The sequence below is a fragment of the Octopus bimaculoides genome, chromosome 6, assembly GCF_001194135.2.
Source record: "Octopus bimaculoides isolate UCB-OBI-ISO-001 chromosome 6, ASM119413v2, whole genome shotgun sequence".
Taxonomy (NCBI): domain Eukaryota; kingdom Metazoa; phylum Mollusca; class Cephalopoda; order Octopoda; family Octopodidae; genus Octopus; species Octopus bimaculoides.
Genome location: NC_068986.1, coordinates 115,823,639 through 115,841,651, shown reverse-complemented (window position 1 = coordinate 115,841,651; position 18,013 = coordinate 115,823,639). Strand labels below are relative to the sequence as shown.

The 18,013-nt window shown below is 40.3% G+C and overlaps 1 protein-coding gene across 6 annotated transcripts in view; it reads left to right on the top strand.

Moving 5' to 3' along the window:
* The window catches only part of LOC106881599 (pecanex-like protein 1), a 105,495-nt gene that overhangs the window by 63,491 nt on the left and 23,991 nt on the right, over positions 1–18,013 (top strand). For all 6 annotated transcript variants that reach the window (XM_014932059.2, XM_014932061.2, XM_014932060.2 and 3 more), the window contains 11 exons: positions 1,400–1,577; positions 4,093–4,259; positions 6,230–6,320; positions 6,479–6,835; positions 8,093–8,246; positions 9,507–9,539; positions 10,285–10,456; positions 11,009–11,119; positions 13,298–13,389; positions 14,795–14,898; positions 16,047–16,152. In XM_014932059.2, the coding sequence (XP_014787545.1) occupies positions 1,400–1,577; positions 4,093–4,259; positions 6,230–6,320; positions 6,479–6,835; positions 8,093–8,246; positions 9,507–9,539; positions 10,285–10,456; positions 11,009–11,119; positions 13,298–13,389; positions 14,795–14,898; positions 16,047–16,152 (1,565 nt within the window). The remainder of the gene's footprint in view (positions 1–1,399; positions 1,578–4,092; positions 4,260–6,229; positions 6,321–6,478; positions 6,836–8,092; positions 8,247–9,506; positions 9,540–10,284; positions 10,457–11,008; positions 11,120–13,297; positions 13,390–14,794; positions 14,899–16,046; positions 16,153–18,013) is intronic.

Genomic DNA, 18,013 nt, shown 5'->3' with positions numbered 1-18,013 from the left:
ATTAGGAAGGGCATCCAGCTGCAGAAACTCTGCCAAATCAGATTGGAGCCTGGTGTTGCCATCCGGTTTCACCGGTCCTCAGTCAAATCGTCCAACCCATGCTAGCATGGAAGGCGGACGTTAAATGATGATGATGATGATATATATATATGATGGACTTCTTTCAGTTTCCGTGTACCAAATCCACTCACAAGGCTTTGGTCGGCCCGAGGCTATAGTAGAAGACACTTGCCCAAGGTGCCACGCAGTGGGACTGAACCCGGAACCATGTGGTTGGTAAGCAAGCTACTTACCACACAGCCACTCCTACACTTATTAATTTTACTGTGACAGATTATAGATGAGACAAAATTTCATATATATAAATCCCCCTCCTGCTCCTCCTCTTCATTTGACATCCATTTTTCCATGCTTCCATGTTTCTTGTTGCTTTCCATTTGTTACTTTTTTCCATGAAGTTCTTCCTCTTGAACTCAGCCTTCCTCACATTGCGCTCTTTCACATTCTTCCTCTTCTACAAGTTCTCTCCACCTGGATCACTTCATACTTTCTTCACCAAATGTCAGCTTCCAGCTGTCCAGACCAGGACAGCCATCCAGTTCCTCATACACTCAGTATTTCTCTCTCTTCCCTTGTACTCCATCAATCATTTACACTAACAATGCCTGTCCACTGGAGCATACTCACCTCATTTCTGTACCCACTTATTTCGTACATCCTCCACATTCATCGTCCACAGTGATGAAGCTGCTGCTGCTGCTGCTGATGATGATGATGATGATGATATCTCATTTTGGAAACAAGCCCCATGAATTTTATCCTTCACTTGAAGAGAAAATCCCATTGTTGCTAGCAAAGATAATAGCTTCCTCAAATGGCTTAGAAAGCATCTGGTAACTCTTTCATTTGTTTCAGTCATTTGGCTGCGGCCATGCTGGAGCACCAAAATTTAGTTGAACAAATCGACCCCAAAACTTATTCTTTGTAAGCCTAGTACTTATTCTATCACTCTCTTTTGCTGAACCACTAAGTTACGGAGACGTAAACACATCAGCGTTGGTTGTCAAGTGATGTTGGGTGGGGGGACAAACACAAGTGCACGCACACATATATATCTACATATATACGATGGGCTTCTTTCAGTTTCCATCTACCAAATCCACTCACAAGGCTTTGGTCGGCCCGAGGCTATAATAGAAGACACTTGTTGAAGGTGCCATGTAGTGGGACTGAACCTGGAACCATGTGGTTGGTAAGCAAGCTACTTACCACACAGCCACTCCTGTGCCTTTGTAATAAGTTTTCTGTTAATGTATTTGAAATATCTTAGAAATTTTATTGTTTCCTTATCTTTTAGAAATCCTTGATTTGATCTGCATCATCTAAAATCTATTTTCAGAGCCAACTTTGATGAAAGACAAAGCAACATCTCCGGCTGAACTTGGTGCTATAGGTGGAACCACTCAGGAAGATGGTGATACTAGGTCGACGGATTCTAAATCTGTGACACCAACCGAGGCATCGGCTCTCCTACCCCTGAAAGATATTCTAAACAAAGAAGATTCACAGTCACGAAGGTTTGTTGATAAATTCTTTGAGAATTGCTGATAAGACCAGCCAGCCATGATCATATTGTCCATTTACATTTTTTACATTTGATGGACATTTGTCCTCATCTTGTTTATTGTTAACACAACATTTCAGCTGATATACACCTCCAGCCTTCATCAGGTGTCTTGGGGATATTTCGAACCTGGGTTCTCATTCCTAATGGTATTTTTGTTGCTGTTGTTGTTGTTGTTGTTCAGGTCACTGCCATATGCTCGTATGCATATTGCGTAGTGATTAAGAGCGTGGGCTACTAACCCCAAGATTCCAAGTTCGATTCCAGTCAATGACCTGAATAATAGTAATAATAATAATAACAATAACAGCAACAACGATGACGACAAATACCTTAGGAATGAGAACCCAGGTTTGAAATTTCGCCAAGACACCTGATGAAGGCTGGAGGGTACATCAGATGAAACGTTAACAATAAACAAGATGAGGACAAATATCCGTCAATTGTTAATAATGTAAATAATTCCTCATCTCTTAAACATAGAACTGTATAGTCCATTGTTTTCTATTTTTTCGAAGTCAGTAAAGTGTAGTTTGAGTGAGGTTTGGATAATATTTTTAGTAATCTAGGGACAATATAAAGGCTCCTTTGTTGGCTTGTCTCATTTCTTCGTTGTTAAAAATCAATGTTGTGTTTAAGCATGGAGTAAGGTACATAACTCAGTCCACTTGACTGACAACATGCATCCACTCTCACCACAGTGGAAGGTTCTGTAAATAGTAAAGGACATCTCTGTAAAAACAGTTTCTTCCAACAATGTAGCCTTGAGCCAACCAAAACCTTGTGAGTGGATTTGGTTGATGGAAACTAAAAGGAGACCATCATTCGTGTATATGTATGTGCGATGGTGTTTGTGTGTCCTTGTCTTGACATTGCACAATTCTTGTAAAGAAATGTCAATCATTTCCAATATTCTGCAAAAACATATCTGACTTCAGGGAAATATTACCTTGCTTCAAACAAGTGTTGGCAACAGGAAGAGCATCCAGCTGTAGAAAATCTGCCTTAGTAAACTCCATCCAGTCTGTGCAAGCATGCAAAAGTGGACATTAAAACAATAATGGTGAATATTCCCACATTTAAATTGAAACTAGAGATGGTATGTTGTGGAAAATTGATCATCATCATCATCATCATTTAACATCCGCTTTCCATGCTGGCATGCATTGGACTGTTTGGCTGAGGACTGGTGAGCCAGAGGCTGCACCAGTCTCCAATCTGATCTGGCAAACTTTCTACAGTTGGATGCCCTTCCTAACGCCAACCACACCGAGAGTGTAGTGGGTGCTTTTTACGTTCCACTGGCATGAGGGTCAGTCAGGCGATTCTGGCAATGACCACGCTCAAAAGGTGTTTTTACGTACTACCTGCATGGGAGCCAGGCCGACCGCACTGGCAACGACCACACTCAAATGTTGTTTTTCACATGCCCCTGGCACATGTGCCAGTAAGGCGATGCTGGCAACGATCACGCTCGAATGGTGCTTTTCATGTGTAACTGGCACAGGAGCCAATCCGTGGTCCTGGCTACGATTACGCTTTTAATGTTCCACTGGGGTACTCATAAGTGGGCCGGTTACACCCCACGTTCAGATGTGCTTTTAACATTCCACTGGCATGAGTGCCAATCAGGTGGTACTGTCATCGACCACGTCAGTAATTTTGATTTTGATTTCATTTGCCTCAATAGGTCTTCACAAGCAAGGGTAAAACAATAAACCCTAATATATTACTAATGCTGGATTGAAGACAGCTTTAAAAAATTTTTTTGTTCCTCATGTGCCAGTGGCACGTAAATAGCACCATCTGAGCGTGATCGTTACCAGCGTCGCCTTACTGACACTTGTGCCAGTAGCATGTTAGAAAACATTTGAGCGAGGTCGTTGCCAGTGCTGCTGGACTGGCTCTTGTGCACGTGGCATGTAAAAAACACCATTTTGAGCGTGGCTGTTGCCAGTATTGCCTGACTGGCTCCCATGCCGGTGGCATGTAAAAAGCACCCACTACACTCTCGCAGTGGTTGGCGTTAGGAAGGGCATCCAGCTGTAGAAACTCTGTCAGATCAGATTGGAGCCGGGTGCAGCCATCTGGTTCGCCAGTCCTCAGTCAAATCGTCCAACCCATGCTAGCATGGAAGGCGGACGTTAAACGATGATGATGTAGTGGTGTGTTTATTTAAGGATGCAACACAGCAGAAGTTATATCGCACAGCTAAGTAGACTATGGTGAGCAGTGTATCTTGTCTAAAGGCCATGACATCCCTAGCATAGACAGACCCCTGTCCTTGTATGTTGATTGATAAAGTGTGTAAAGATCCAAAGTACTGTGAGTAGATTTGAACGTGTGACCAGTAGGTCATCTGCATAGTCTCTCACCTATGTACGCTGACTGAGTGAGACAAAATAAATCTACAGAACTTAATATGTTTGGAATGTTTGGGGCTAAAAATCTCTCTTTGTGTTTTTAAGGCGTCGCTATCGTCGAGAAACCGGTCGTGTGAACATGCGTCGTGTGCACACACGACGATCCCCACCGCTGCGTGCTGCACTCTTCAACATCATTGCTGGAGGGCATCTTGCTTCATCACATGATGATACCACTGAAGGGGCCATGCACTATTTTCAAGATGAAGTGGGTAAGTATTTCAGACTTCCTGAATTTCTGTTGGCATGTTTATTGAAAAGGGCTGTTATCCATAGCCTTTCATATGAGCAGTGTATGGGGTCAGTGAGTTTAACATGGGACAGGAATTATAATGTATATAGTCTGTGTATAAACTAACTTCTTGTGTGTGTGTGTGTGTGTTTAGTAAGAGATGTTGAGTCCATACCTAAGATAGATATGGTATTGTTAGGCTTTTGTATGGGTGACTACAGGAAAAGCATGAACATCACAAAACCATTTCTGTACCTATAAAGATGGTAATGATGCTATGGTCTGTAGATTCTATTTCTACTCTATCCAAACTGTTTTTGTTTTAAGGTCAAACCCCACCAATACTAATGTTTCATTTTCTATCATTGATTTCATAAAATAGGGAACAGTAATATTCTATGGTCAAACCAGCCGGCCATAGCTATTTTCTTCTAAAACCCTACCCTGTATCTCAGCACTTGGCTCTTGGGATTCTTTGACAGAGTCCACTCTGTTGCAAGAAGTTGAGGCAGGTCTTTGATTTGAAAATAACTTTCTCTTTTTACTCTTACCTGCCCTGAACTGCCTGAAAAAGGGCCATGAGTATAGCCTTCTCTACTTTGACCAAACAATTAAAAAAGAAAATTATCTTGATTTTCTATTTCTCATTGTGTACATCATTTAAAGATGTGACTTAACCTTTTTTTTGCTGTCTCTAAATCCACTTGTAGTTGTCCAGAAATCCACTTGTAGTTGTGCCTGTGATCCAAATGTATATGTGTGTATGACTCACCTGTAGTTTAGTGTCTGAGACTCACTTGTTGATGTTTGTGTCTGTGACTCATGTGTTTGTGTGTCTGTGTCTCACCTGTAAATGTTTGGACCATAAATAGAAGAGAAGGTAAATATTCTGCGGCATTTCATGTAGTAGATTTAATAAAGTAAGTACCAGTCACGTAATTGTGTCCGTTTGACCCATGCCTGGTTAAACACCACTGTCACCACTTCCCTCTTCTGGCCTTATGAGTGGTGTTAAGTGGGATCTATTCTGTTGCAAGTATTGAGATCCTGGATCATTGGATTAAGCTAGAAATTCTGGTTTACCCCTACTTTTTCTGCCACTATCAGAAGACCTGGCTGTTGCCCTTCATGTTCTGACTAGGACAGTAAATCCTTCTTAAAATGTCTGGCCATGTTTGAAAGTATTGTTGATTAACAGTGATAGTGGAATTTTGGAGATGTACTTGTGTGGTGAGTGATTTAATCTGAAACTGTGTTGAAACTGAAACAATTACAGCATGGAAGTCACATGTTAACCATTCAAAAACACACAAAGACGGTTTTACTTTCACTTAAACATTTGTTATTTGGTGTCAGCATCTTTGCTGCACCAATTGTGGCCTGTTCACTGACACCGACGCACATCTGCTGCAACTGGTTTGAGGTGAGGCTTGTTGGTCAGCATATTTAGGCTTCAGAGTTACTTTCTATCTATGTAGGTCAGTCATTCGAAGTGTTACTGCTTGGTGTTTATGGTTGATCAGTTAACACTGTATTTGGTTGTAATATTAATATCAATATATATATACATATATATATATATATATATATATATATATATATATATATATATATATATATACATTATTTACATTTGACGGATATTTGTCTTCATCTTGTTTGTTGTTAACACGTTTCGGCTGATATACCCTCCAGCCTTCATCAGGTGTCTTGGGGAAATTTCAAACCTGGGTTCTCATTCCTAAGGTATTTTTCAATGTTATTATTATTATTCAGGTCACTGCCTGGAATTGAACTTGGAATCTTGGGGTTAGTAGCCCGTGCTCTTAACTACTATGCCATATGCCCGTGGGCATTTGGCGTAGTGGTTATATCCGTCAAATGCAAATAATGTACATAATGTCTCATCTCTTAAATATAGAACTGTATTATCAATATATATGTTTTCAGGTAATTGGTTTACCTACACATTTGGAGAGAATAGCTCTGGTGTGGCCCAAGGTGTTATTGACATGGATCTGGTGAAGTCAAATGATAAAAGGTATGGTTACTAATTCAGTTCTCTTTGAATGGGTCTCTGTGTGTGTGTAATGCTTACCTTTCTTCATTTAAAGTGACTGGTTTAGGCATTTTCACCTTTTGTTTGTTTGTTTTTTTGTAATGTTGGAATATCTTATAATGTAAGTTTTATTTGTGCAGTTTCCATGAAAGTACATCAAGCAGCGGTTCTGGTTCACCGGTTGTCATTGAACCATCACCAAAGAGAGAAGAGCAGGCCATTGTTTGCCGTGAACGGTCACTGGATTTCCATTCCAACCTGCGTCCAACACAAGCATTTTACCCATGGCAGATGGAGTCACAGTGGGGTTTGGTGGAACCTTTTGGCAGTGGTCACCCAAATGTTGATGACATCTCAGACAGTCCATCAGTGACCGAGGTCTCTTCGGGTCATCAGTCAATTGACAAACCAAAGCAGTTTTATAAGTTCTGGTTGTTTCCTAATAAATACATCAAAATACATTTTGACCGATTGGAATTGTTGGCATTACTGGACAGGTAAGTAAACTGGACTTTCTTATTCTCCTCCTTCATTTTTATCAATTGTTGTTGTTGGATGTGGGAGGTTTTGTGACTGGTGATGGTGGTGGGGATGAGATGGTTGTTAAATGCAAGAGTAACCAGAGTTGAAGTGGTGGTGATAGTGAAGGCATGTGGCTAAGTGGTTAGAGCATTTGGCTCATGAATGTAAGGTCACGAGTTCAATTCCCAGCAGTGTGTTGTGTTGTGTTCTTGAGCAAGACACTTCATTTCACATTGCTCTGATCCACTCAGCTGGCAAAAAGGAATCACACCTGTAATTCAAATATCCAGTCTCATCACATTCTGTGTCGCACTGAACCTCTCTGAGAACTATGTGAAAGGTATGCATGTTTGTGGAGTACTCAGCCACTTGCATGTTAATTTCATGAGCAGGCCGTTCCATTGATTGGATCAACTGGGACCCTCGTTGTCATAACTGATGAGTGCCAATTAGTGGTGATGGAATTATGGATGTTGGATGCAAGATTACTGGGACAAGTTGAAGTGGTGGTGGTGGTGGGACTTGATGAGAATGGGTTGTTGATGTGGGAAATCTAGAAATATTGGTAGTGTGATTGTTGGAGGTAGTGGACCAATTGAAGGTCAGGGCATTGGCTTTCTTGATGCTCGTTGTAGTAACACCATTGTTATTGGTACTGTTGCTGATTGTAGTGTTGGTATGTTTTTAGGGGTGTTGTATTTAATAATCCTTTCTGTTATAGGCACAAGGCCTGAAATTTTAGGGGAGACGAGTATTGTCGATTACATTGACTCCGAAAGGCTGAAAGACAAAGTTGACCTCAGCGGAATTTGAACTCAGAACATAGCATTTCATTAAGCATTTCATCCATGCCAGCTTGCTCTGATGATATTGCCTACAACAATAAATAATTCATCCATAAAATAGTTCATCCTGACTGGATGAAAGGCAAAGTCAGTAATTTAATGTGCTTATGCTGGTAGATTTGGCAGAATCAGTAGAGTATCAGATAAAATGCCTTGTGCTATTTAGTTACTGCTCTCTATATTCTGAGTTCAGTACCTATCAAGATCAACTTTACCTTCTGTCCTTCAGCGGTGAATAAAATAAAGTACCAGTCAAGTACTGGGGTTGCTTTATAACCAACGATATTGCTCCCCTCGTTAAGTATTTCATTGTGATGATGATGATGTGCCAATGTTAGGAAATGTGAATTGATGTGTAAAGGCCCTTTTTTTTTGTGTGTGTTTCAGAAACTTGACCGTCGTGGAGAACCTGATAGCCATTCTGATGGCAGTAGCAGTCAGTTCACTCGGTGCCCTCGTTCTTTCATCACATTTCTACAAAGATTTCTACATCTTCATCTTTTGTTTCATTCTGGCCAGTTGTCAATATTCTTTGCTCAAGGTAAGTAGTTGCCATGGAGATACTTGTCACATTGGGATGATGGTGGGTAGGGGTGGGTAGACTATGACCTTATCAGCTAGGTTTACATGTCCATGATCCCTACAGACTGGGATATTCATGAGCCCCTAAAAGCCTACATGTATAAGACCTTCATAAACTGTCTACACACCTTGAATGTAATTCTTGATGTCCACAGCCCCTTACAGACTATATAGGACCCCTGTAGGATATATCCATTTGAATTGGCTGTGTATATTAGTGTGGGATCTCTATAGACTGCTTCTGTAAGTATTGGGCCTCTGTGGTTTGTATTCCCTGAAGACTATATCTGTAGAACAGTGGAATGAAACAGTTGGAGGGTGCAGCTGTTTGGATGCTGACAACTTGGCACGGCTGACTGGGCATTCAGCCTGCTTTTGTGACGGTACTTTTTGACCCTTGAGGCAAACACACACACACACACACAGAGGAATATACGCATGCAGATAGAGACATAAACACAGAGAGAGAGAGAGAGAGAGACATACATGCTCACTGAAGATAGATGAAGAGGGAGAGAACAAGAGAAACACTAAAACCAATATTAAATCTGTGATGCCAAATAGGTAGCACTAAAATGGTTGTACCAAAATGCCTTGTACCCATACTCATAGTATAGTGCCCTTACAGACGGTTCAGGACCACAATTTTTAAAATGCCGACTTGTCTTTCTTTCTCTTCCTCTTCTCCATGTAGTACATTGCTTTTACTTTTTATCTTTTTTTTCTTTCTTTCTTTCTTGTATCTTACCTGAATATACATACTTTTATGTAAATATACATATCCCTCATTCTGTATTCTCTAAGTGGATGTCAGTTCTTCTGATTCATGTTATACATAAAATATGTATTGTTTACTTAATGAAAAGCATAAATTAATGTAAATCAAGTTATCCACTATGGTGTTAGCATAATATATGACTGCTTTACATAATAGCTGAATATTCAATGCTACTGATTTGGGAAAAGAAACCAGATATGTCTTCACTGAAGAGTAATGAACAAACTATGAAATAGTCTGTCTGGGAATTCCCTGTCTTTTTGTTTTTCCTGTGTATCAAAACCGTAGAAAGGAAAGGTTTACATTTTTGTTTCACCCACAGTTAAGCTTTGTAATATTTGCATACACCCATACACCCACAGCCCAGTATGTTCTATTGGACAGTTTCCTTTCAATGCACAACCAGCTAATCTCATGTCTTTGTTTTCTTTTTTATTACAGAGTGTACAACCAGATTCAGCATCACCTATGCATGTAAGCTATGAACTTTTCCCTTTTCTTGTATGATTTAACCTCCTTTTTGGGAGCCACTCTGGTTTGATCTATTCACCCCACCCTCTCTTAATTAAATATGATCATTGGCTCATGATTGAATATTTTAGCTTTTTAGTACCTTATGTCAATTGTACTTGTACTGAGCTAAGCAGACTACATCACCATTCCATGGTACTTATTTATGACTGGCTGGACTTCACTGCTGCTTGGTACTTATTTACAGCTAAATATTGTGTACTGCCACATGGTACCTATTTACAGCTAAATGGACTTTACCATTCCTTGGTATTTATTTCCAACTGGGTGGACTATTTTTACATGCTTATTTATATACAGCTGGGTAGGCTGTATATCCTCTTCATACGTATTTACTGTTAGATAGCTTGTGACTTTTCATTATACAGATTCTTAGCTGGGTTGATTACATCTTCATGGTACCTATTTATCTTCATGGTACCTATTTATCTTCATGGTACCTATTTATAACGATACACTGAAAGGATTGAAAGCAGTTCTCAACTGCGACTCATTATGGTGCCAGTAGTTGGATGCAAACCACGGAACCATCAGACTGGTCAGCGTACTATTTGACCCCAGTCAACTGTGACTTCCTTGATTTATACATCTCCTTTAAACAGCTTTTTTCTAATCCCTTTGCTATAAACCTTGGCATCTCTAGTAAACATCATGTTATATCTTTCTCTCTTTTCTGTCTTATTTACAGGGCTACAATCGTCTAATAGTGTTCAGCCGTCCATTTTACTTCTGTTTGTGTTGTGGCCTTCTCAAGTTCCTCGACTATACAATTCACCATGCATCTTCAACATCATTTATCATCTATGGCTTCCCATTTACTGCAACTGCATCGCTAACATTTGCCAAAAGTCTTATGAAAGGTAAGTCTGCATTGATTTTCATTCAGAGGCAGTGTGTGTGTGTGTGTGTGTGTGTGTATGTAGTGTGTGTAGTGTGTGTGTGTGTGTGTGTGTGTGTGTGTGTAAGTCAGGCAACTGAAAACACAAAATAAAACACTAAGTAAAATAAAGACAGCATTCTTAAAGGAAAACGGTCCACCTGTTCAACTAGAGACATCAAATAAATAGGCCATTTAACAAAACTGCCCTCAGCCCCAATGATGGCCCTGATGTGACCATAGAAGCTGCAACTTTCAGCATCAGGTGGTCACCACCCATGCTGCTCACTATATCTGTGATTAAAACTTCCAAGTCCTCGGTACTTAGGGCTGCTGGCTGACTTCTTTTAGCGATGCTCCAGATGGAATAGTGAAGGGGAATTGAGTGGGGAGTGTTAGAGGGTTACATGCTGTGATATGGCTGTCATTGTTTAATGGCCAAACCCTCACACTAAATATCTCTTATATGTATCGTGTGGTATAGACAGTCCAGGGTAAGCTATGCTCTACTTGTATTCCTTTTCGTTTGTTTCAGTTTTTATCTTGCTGTTACCAGTTCTGTTCATGGTTGGACTTCTTCCTCAAGTCAAGACATTCTTCATGTACATATTGGAACAGACAGACATGCATATCTTCGGAGGAAATGGTTTGTTGATATCTTCCTCTTTCTCCACAGCTGATTATTGTGTATATAGTGTTAACTATTATAAAACTACTCTAATCGCGACTGTGAAAGTATTCCTGTTGTATTTCATTGTTGCATTGTGTAACTGATTTTGTATAACCTGTTGTTTGCTTATTAAATATCTAAGTACCTTGGAATCACTTATTTTATATCTAAATAACTTAGATAACATTTTTAATGTATATATAACTTGGGTTATAAACCTACCATATCTGATGGCATATAAAGCACACCATTTTTTCAAAAACACTTGTCTGAAAGTCACTCCAGATGCTATCTATGAAGTTGGGTCTCCTTTAAGCTTTAATGTACTAAAAACGTTTTATTCTGAATATGAGACCATAGCCTGTGGCCTATGCCAGTGGGTGTAACCAGCCCACTTATGAATAACCCTCATTCATTGGACAATAAACTTTGCTTGCAAAGACCTATTAAGGCAAATGAAATCAAATCAAAATCATTGACGTGGCCGATGACAGTACCACCTGATTGGCACTCGTGCTAAGCACATGTGCCTTACTGGCACATGTGCTGGTGGCACGTGAAAAACAACATTCGAGCGTGGTCATTGCCAGTGCTGCTGGACTGGCTCCTGTTCAGGTGGCACATAAAAAAACACCTTTTGAGCGTGGTCGTTGCCAGAACTGCCTGACTGGCCCCCGTGCTGGTGGAACATAAAAGCACCCACTACACTCTTGGAGTGGTTGGCATTAGGAAGGGCATCCAGCTGTAGAAACTTTGCCAAATCAAATTGAGCCTGGTGCAGTCTTCTGACTCACCAGTCCTCAGTCAAACCTTCCAATCCATGCCAGCATGGAAAGCAGACGTTATACATTGATGATGATGATGATGAGCATTTTGAAATTGGGATGCATCTAATATGCCCATGCATCTTTTATGGCATCAAATGTGGTAACTGTTAAATAACTTCATTAAAGAGCAATATTAAAAAGATTTTTTTAAATGTTTCTCATAATCCTTGATAAAAAAAATGTTTTCTCATTTGCTAGCTTCTGTAGTTTTTGATATCAAAATAAATTGGATAATAACAGCGGCCCATCATATTTTGGTAATTGGACATTTTGGAACAAGGGAATCAAGCTGAGTGGGGGTGCTAGATTCCCTTGTTCGAAAATATAAGGACACAGATTGTGTCGTATAGCCAGCTGGAGACTATTGTCCTCTGGGGCTAAATTACAGCAACATTCATCCTAAACCAGGACTGCCATGTTATGTTGGCAAATAATCTTTACTCCAAAAATCACTTTGTTAGTTGTTGGTTGTGAGTTCTAATGGCTGACCAAGGATGAACTTGGAAGAGTCTAGATGAGGGTGGAAATAATTGAAGCTGGGTCTTACAAGAACAGATGACACAGATTAAAACCTCTTTTGGAGATATTCTTTGTTATTATATACCAGCAAAGAAAATGGATTATTCTCTCTTAATCCCAAGTCAGCCCTGATTAAATAGACTTAAATAGACATGTGTTTCAGTGATGAACATTTTATGTTTTAGTCAGCCATAGTAAATCTAGGGTTAGATTATCTCATGTACCCTTCCTACTTTAGTTCCAGGTTAATGATGTTCCAACCATGACCATCATGTTTGAAATTGAGACATAGTATGCCTAGAAAGAGTTAATTTAATGTGTCCTTCTTTGATGTTATGTTCTAGGTCAAAGGTGTTCCAGTCATGACCATCACATCTTTTTTTAAGTCATTGTTATCCAATGAGTTTTATTATTATTTTTTAAAGCAGTAGAGTGTGATTTGAAGGCAGTTTGGCTGCTATATTTTGTAGGTTGAGTGACATTGTAGAGGATATCTCACTGGTCAAGTTATGCACATGCACCAGAGAGTGATCTGAAATAATACGATAAACACACGCATAACTTGACTATTGAGATGTTTGTACTTTTATTTGTCCATTCGATTATGATTAAATGACTTCTGAGGTGTTGTGTTGTAATCATTACCCCATTGTGCCTGTCTGTATCATTGTTCCCATCCATGTCTATATACTTGATGTTTGATTGGTCCCCTGCATTGTCTTTGAAACAAATCTGTAAACCACAGAACGAATGTAATGCCAGATACACCATTCTTCAATTATATGTCACCCTTCTACTCCATCTCTAGCCACTACCAGTCTTGGTGCAGCTGTCTATTCAGTAACAAGAAGCTTAGTCGCTGTTGCTGCATTATATTTCTTCTGCTACTATGCCCTGAAGGTAAGTCTCTTTTCCAGGTTGCTGTTGCAGTTTGGATTTAGGTGTATGGATTGAGTCTCTAAATGCTTATATTATGGATGGGAGTAGGCAAGGCTGTCTGGTTAACAAGTTCACTTTGCAATTATGTGGGCTGGGGTGGGTTTCAGTCGACTGTGCAGCATCTCAACAAGTGTCTTCTTTCGCAGTCACAAATTAACCCAGATTTTGGTGAAATTGCTGTGCAGAAGTCTGTCCATTTATTGAACAAAAATACCTTTTCGAAATTTGATCCAACCCAGCTGTCTCCCTTTATGCCAAGCTGACCCCACCCCCATATATATGACAGGTTTCTTACAGTTTCCGGCTACCAAATCCACTCACAAGGCTTTGGTTGGCCTGAGGCTATAGTAGAAGACACTAGCCCAAGGTACCATGCCATGGGACTGAACCCAGAACCATGTGGAAGCAAGCTTCTTACCACAGAGCCATGAACTTGCTGTGAGGGTAATAATATTGGTTTCAAATTTTGGCAGAGGCCAGTAATTTTGTGGCCCATGTGGGGGATTGGGATGGGGGTAAGTTGATTACATCAACCCCAGTGCTCAGCTGGTGATTATTTTATCAACCCTGAAAGGACAAAAGGCATTTGAACCTCAGAAGATAAGCCTAATGGAAGGCTGCTGAGTATTTTGCCTGGTGTGCTAATCATTCTGCCAGCTTGCTACCTAATGATGATGATGATGATGATAATAATAATATTGGAACATGTGCAGAGTTGTCATATTTTAATTAATTTAAACTGCGAATTGTTGTCTCTCTCTTGTTTACTCTTGTTCGTCTCAAGTTCTATTCTCACAATTCACGAGGAGGGTAAGGCCATTTGTTAGCTCAACTGTACAAACAGTTGATCCAACAAATACTCCATTCTCCTCTTCTTGAATGAATCGAAAAGAAGGTGGTAGTGGTGGTAGACGTAGGCAACAGTGTCTATGAATGGGATAAGTAATCTCACCCTGTACCTCTTTGTACCTGTCATTTAATCAAATTACCTCTTGTCCAGTGAACACTGTCACACCGACAAACACACACAAACTCTCCTTGCCTTCCACCTAATTACCTCCACCCCTCTGATACCCACACTATCCTGGTCTCAGTGTTGTATGCTACACCCTTATGTTACACATTACTTCAGTATCACTCCTTCCCCTATATCACTGCCCCTCTTCGGTGTCATGTATTGTCCTCTCCCTCATGTTATGCACTATCCTTCCCCATTGCCCTACCCCCCTCGTCAATGTCACTATTCATCCACCACTGGACCTGCTGTCCTAATATACCCTGATGTCCCTTACCATTCACATTAGACCCCATAATATTCTGCACAGTCATCCTCTAATGTTTTCTGCCCTGTCTCTTTCTATTTCAGCAGAAGGAAAGTTCCCAACATGTCCTGTTTTCTATATTCTGTGCCCTGTCTGTTGCTATTTCATACCATCTCAGTCGGTCTGCCAGCCACCCTGGGGTTCTTGGGTAAGTTTCACCACGTCTTTCTTTACTTTGTGTGTCTGAGTGTCTTCATGCAGTGTATAGTACCGTGATGCAGTGTGTGGTTCTGTGATGCAGTCTGTGTGTGTAGGATAATGCGGTGTATGTGTGTATGCATATGCAGTGTGCTTGTGTTAGTATAGATGAGTGTGCATACTAAGTATCAGCTAAACACAGATACATGACAATCTGTGGAAGAAAGACATGGGAGTTGTGGGGTCTTTCAGCTGTACACAAATTTAAAGAAATAATAAGTGACACACATGATGAGGAGTTGGTGGTAGAGATGTAGAGGAATGACATATTTCTCATTTTCTGATAATGCAATGGAAACCCCCCACCCAAAAAAAAAAAAATTATATTCAGCCAGAACTGATTTAAGCCATCTCAGAAGCAGTATTAGATTAAAATAGCCATCTGTGTCTCATACTTAATGTGAATACGTCTGTGAAAGGTAAATATACTCTGGTATTTGTCCAGAGATAATATATCTTATAAGTGTGCTGTGATTAAAAACAGTATACATCTGTTGCATAAAATGGATTTTTATTCAGCTGGATGGATATTTGAAACACCAATGTTTGTTTATAAACTGTTTTCCTATATTGGTGTTTATTTGGAAAAATAAGGGTGGGTTTTATCTAGTCTTTAAGGAATTGTTTTTTTTTGACAAATTACTTTTTGAATATGTGTGTGTGTGGCAATTTGTATTTCTCTAAAGAAATATGTATGTATGGGTGAGTGCATGTGGTCAGTTGGTGCTCTATTTTCTAGATTTGTGTACTTGTCAGTGGGGACACACACACACACACACACACACACACACACACACAGTTTGGTTAATAAATGTGCATACGCGCACATGTAGTTCCACAAACAAATAAAGGTTTGTAAAATGGTAATGTTTCAGGTATATTTAGTCTTACTTTAAAATGGTCAACACTGGACTGACCGGTTGTCATTATGCTATGGGGTTATGATAAGTGCGGATGTGTTTATGTTTGTGTGTGTGTATATACGTATATACATCTCACACATATTTGCACATGCATGCACACACGCACACACACACACACACATGCTGACAGTGAGATCAACTAAATCTAACAAAAGCTGTTCTGTTCACGTTGCAGTTCTCTTATAAAAGATATGATTTGTGGTAAAAAGTCCAGCCAAACTAAGGAACCAGGAGAGAATGAACTAATTGACCCCTTACCTGACAAACTCAAGAAATGTGTCGTAAGTTTCTTTCTTTCTCTTTTTACGTGTGTGTGTGTCTTCATAATCATCATCGTCATCGTTTAACATCCATTTTCCATGCTGGTATGGGTTGGATGGTTTAACTGAGGTCTGGAGAACCAGATGGCTGCACCAGGCTCCCATCTAATCTGGCAGAGTTTCTACAGCTGGATGCCCTTCCTGACGCCAACCACTCCGAGAGTGTAGAGGGTGCTTTTTATGTGCCACCGGCACAGGAGCCAGTCAGGCAGGCTTGGCATCAATCACTTTTGAATGGTGCTTTTTACGTGCCACTGACACAAGTACCAGTCAAGGGGAACAGTCCACAGCTACAATATTGGTTTTATTTGACTCAACAGGTCTTCTCCAGCATATCATATCACTCGACGCATCTGTGTATTTCTAAATAATAAGTGTACATATGACTATGCACTCAGTTTGTATCGACATAAAAGCCACTCAACTGATTGGCCTAGAGTCACTCACAATCATATTCCAGCCTGTGGCCCACAGACAATGTCCTATCTCCTCTCTCTCTCTCTCTCTCTCTGCTTTTCTTTTTGTTTCCATAATGACCTCTGCTCGTTAGAGCTGGTTAGTCTTCCACTGCCTCTACTCAGCTACTTTTAGTTCCCTTGTCTCTCTCTCTCTTCCTGTCCTCATCCTATTCTTCCCCTCCCCACTTTCCATACCTTTCTTCCTTGAGCTTCACTCTTCCTGAATTCTTTCCCTTACACACATATGGCTTTTCAAGTGTTGTTGTCATGGAAACAGTTTATGTGGAGCATTAATGGTATCAATCTTACTGAATTTGGAGCTTCTGCAAAGGTTGTGCTGCATCTTCCTTGTGATTTAGTAAAAATAACGAAAAAAAATATTAAAAATAGAAGGGGTTTGTAGCTTTTGTGACTTGGCATCCCTCAAGAGAGAGAGAGAGAGAGACTGAAGCTGTCGAGTGTCTTTAGGGCTGCTGAAGATGTTTGCAGGTCTTCAATCAATGACTTGATTGTTATTGGCTCAAGCCATGCTCCTTCTGCCTTTCACTGCTTGTCTCAGTCTGCCTGGCTTACTGCAGGTTCCATTCTTTACCTATGTTTGAGAAATTAGTTTTAAGTGTTGTGAGTAAATTATATTAGTCACAATATTGTGCCTCTTGTCAGAGGTACACTTAACATTCTTGTCTAGTCTGCCTGACTCGTAGCAGGTTCCACTGCTCTTCCACCATATTTGAATATTTATCTGTGGTCAGAATTGTCCAGCCGTGGCGCAATTTGTCCCAGTTGTGACACTAATTGCCCCAACTGTAACACTATTTGCCTCATCTATGGCACTATTTGCCCATTTGTGGTACTTGCCTCAGCTGTATGTAAATTGTCTATTTATGAAGAGCCTCACCCAACCCCATTCCTACCATAATAATCTAGAATAAATACATTAATAAAAAAAAGTAGGAGTGGCTGTGTGGTAACTAGCTTGCTTATGAACTGCATGGTTCTGGGTTCAGTCCCATTGCATGGCACCTTGGGCAAGTGTCTACTATAGCCTCGGGCCGACTAAAGCCTTGTGAGTGGATTTGGTAGACGGAAACTGAAAGAAGCCCGTCATATGTATGTATGTATATATATGTGTGTGTGTGTGTGTGTGTGTGTGTGTATGTTTGTCCCCCCAACATCGCTTAACAACCGATGCTGGTGTGTTTACGTCCCCGTAACTTAGCGGTTCGGCAAAAGAGACCGATAGAGTAAGTACTAGGCTTACAAAGAATAAGTTCTGGGATCAATTTGCTCGACTAAAGTCGATGCTCCAGCATGGCCGCAGTCAAATGACTGAAACAAGTTGGCTTGTGTGGGTGGCACATAAA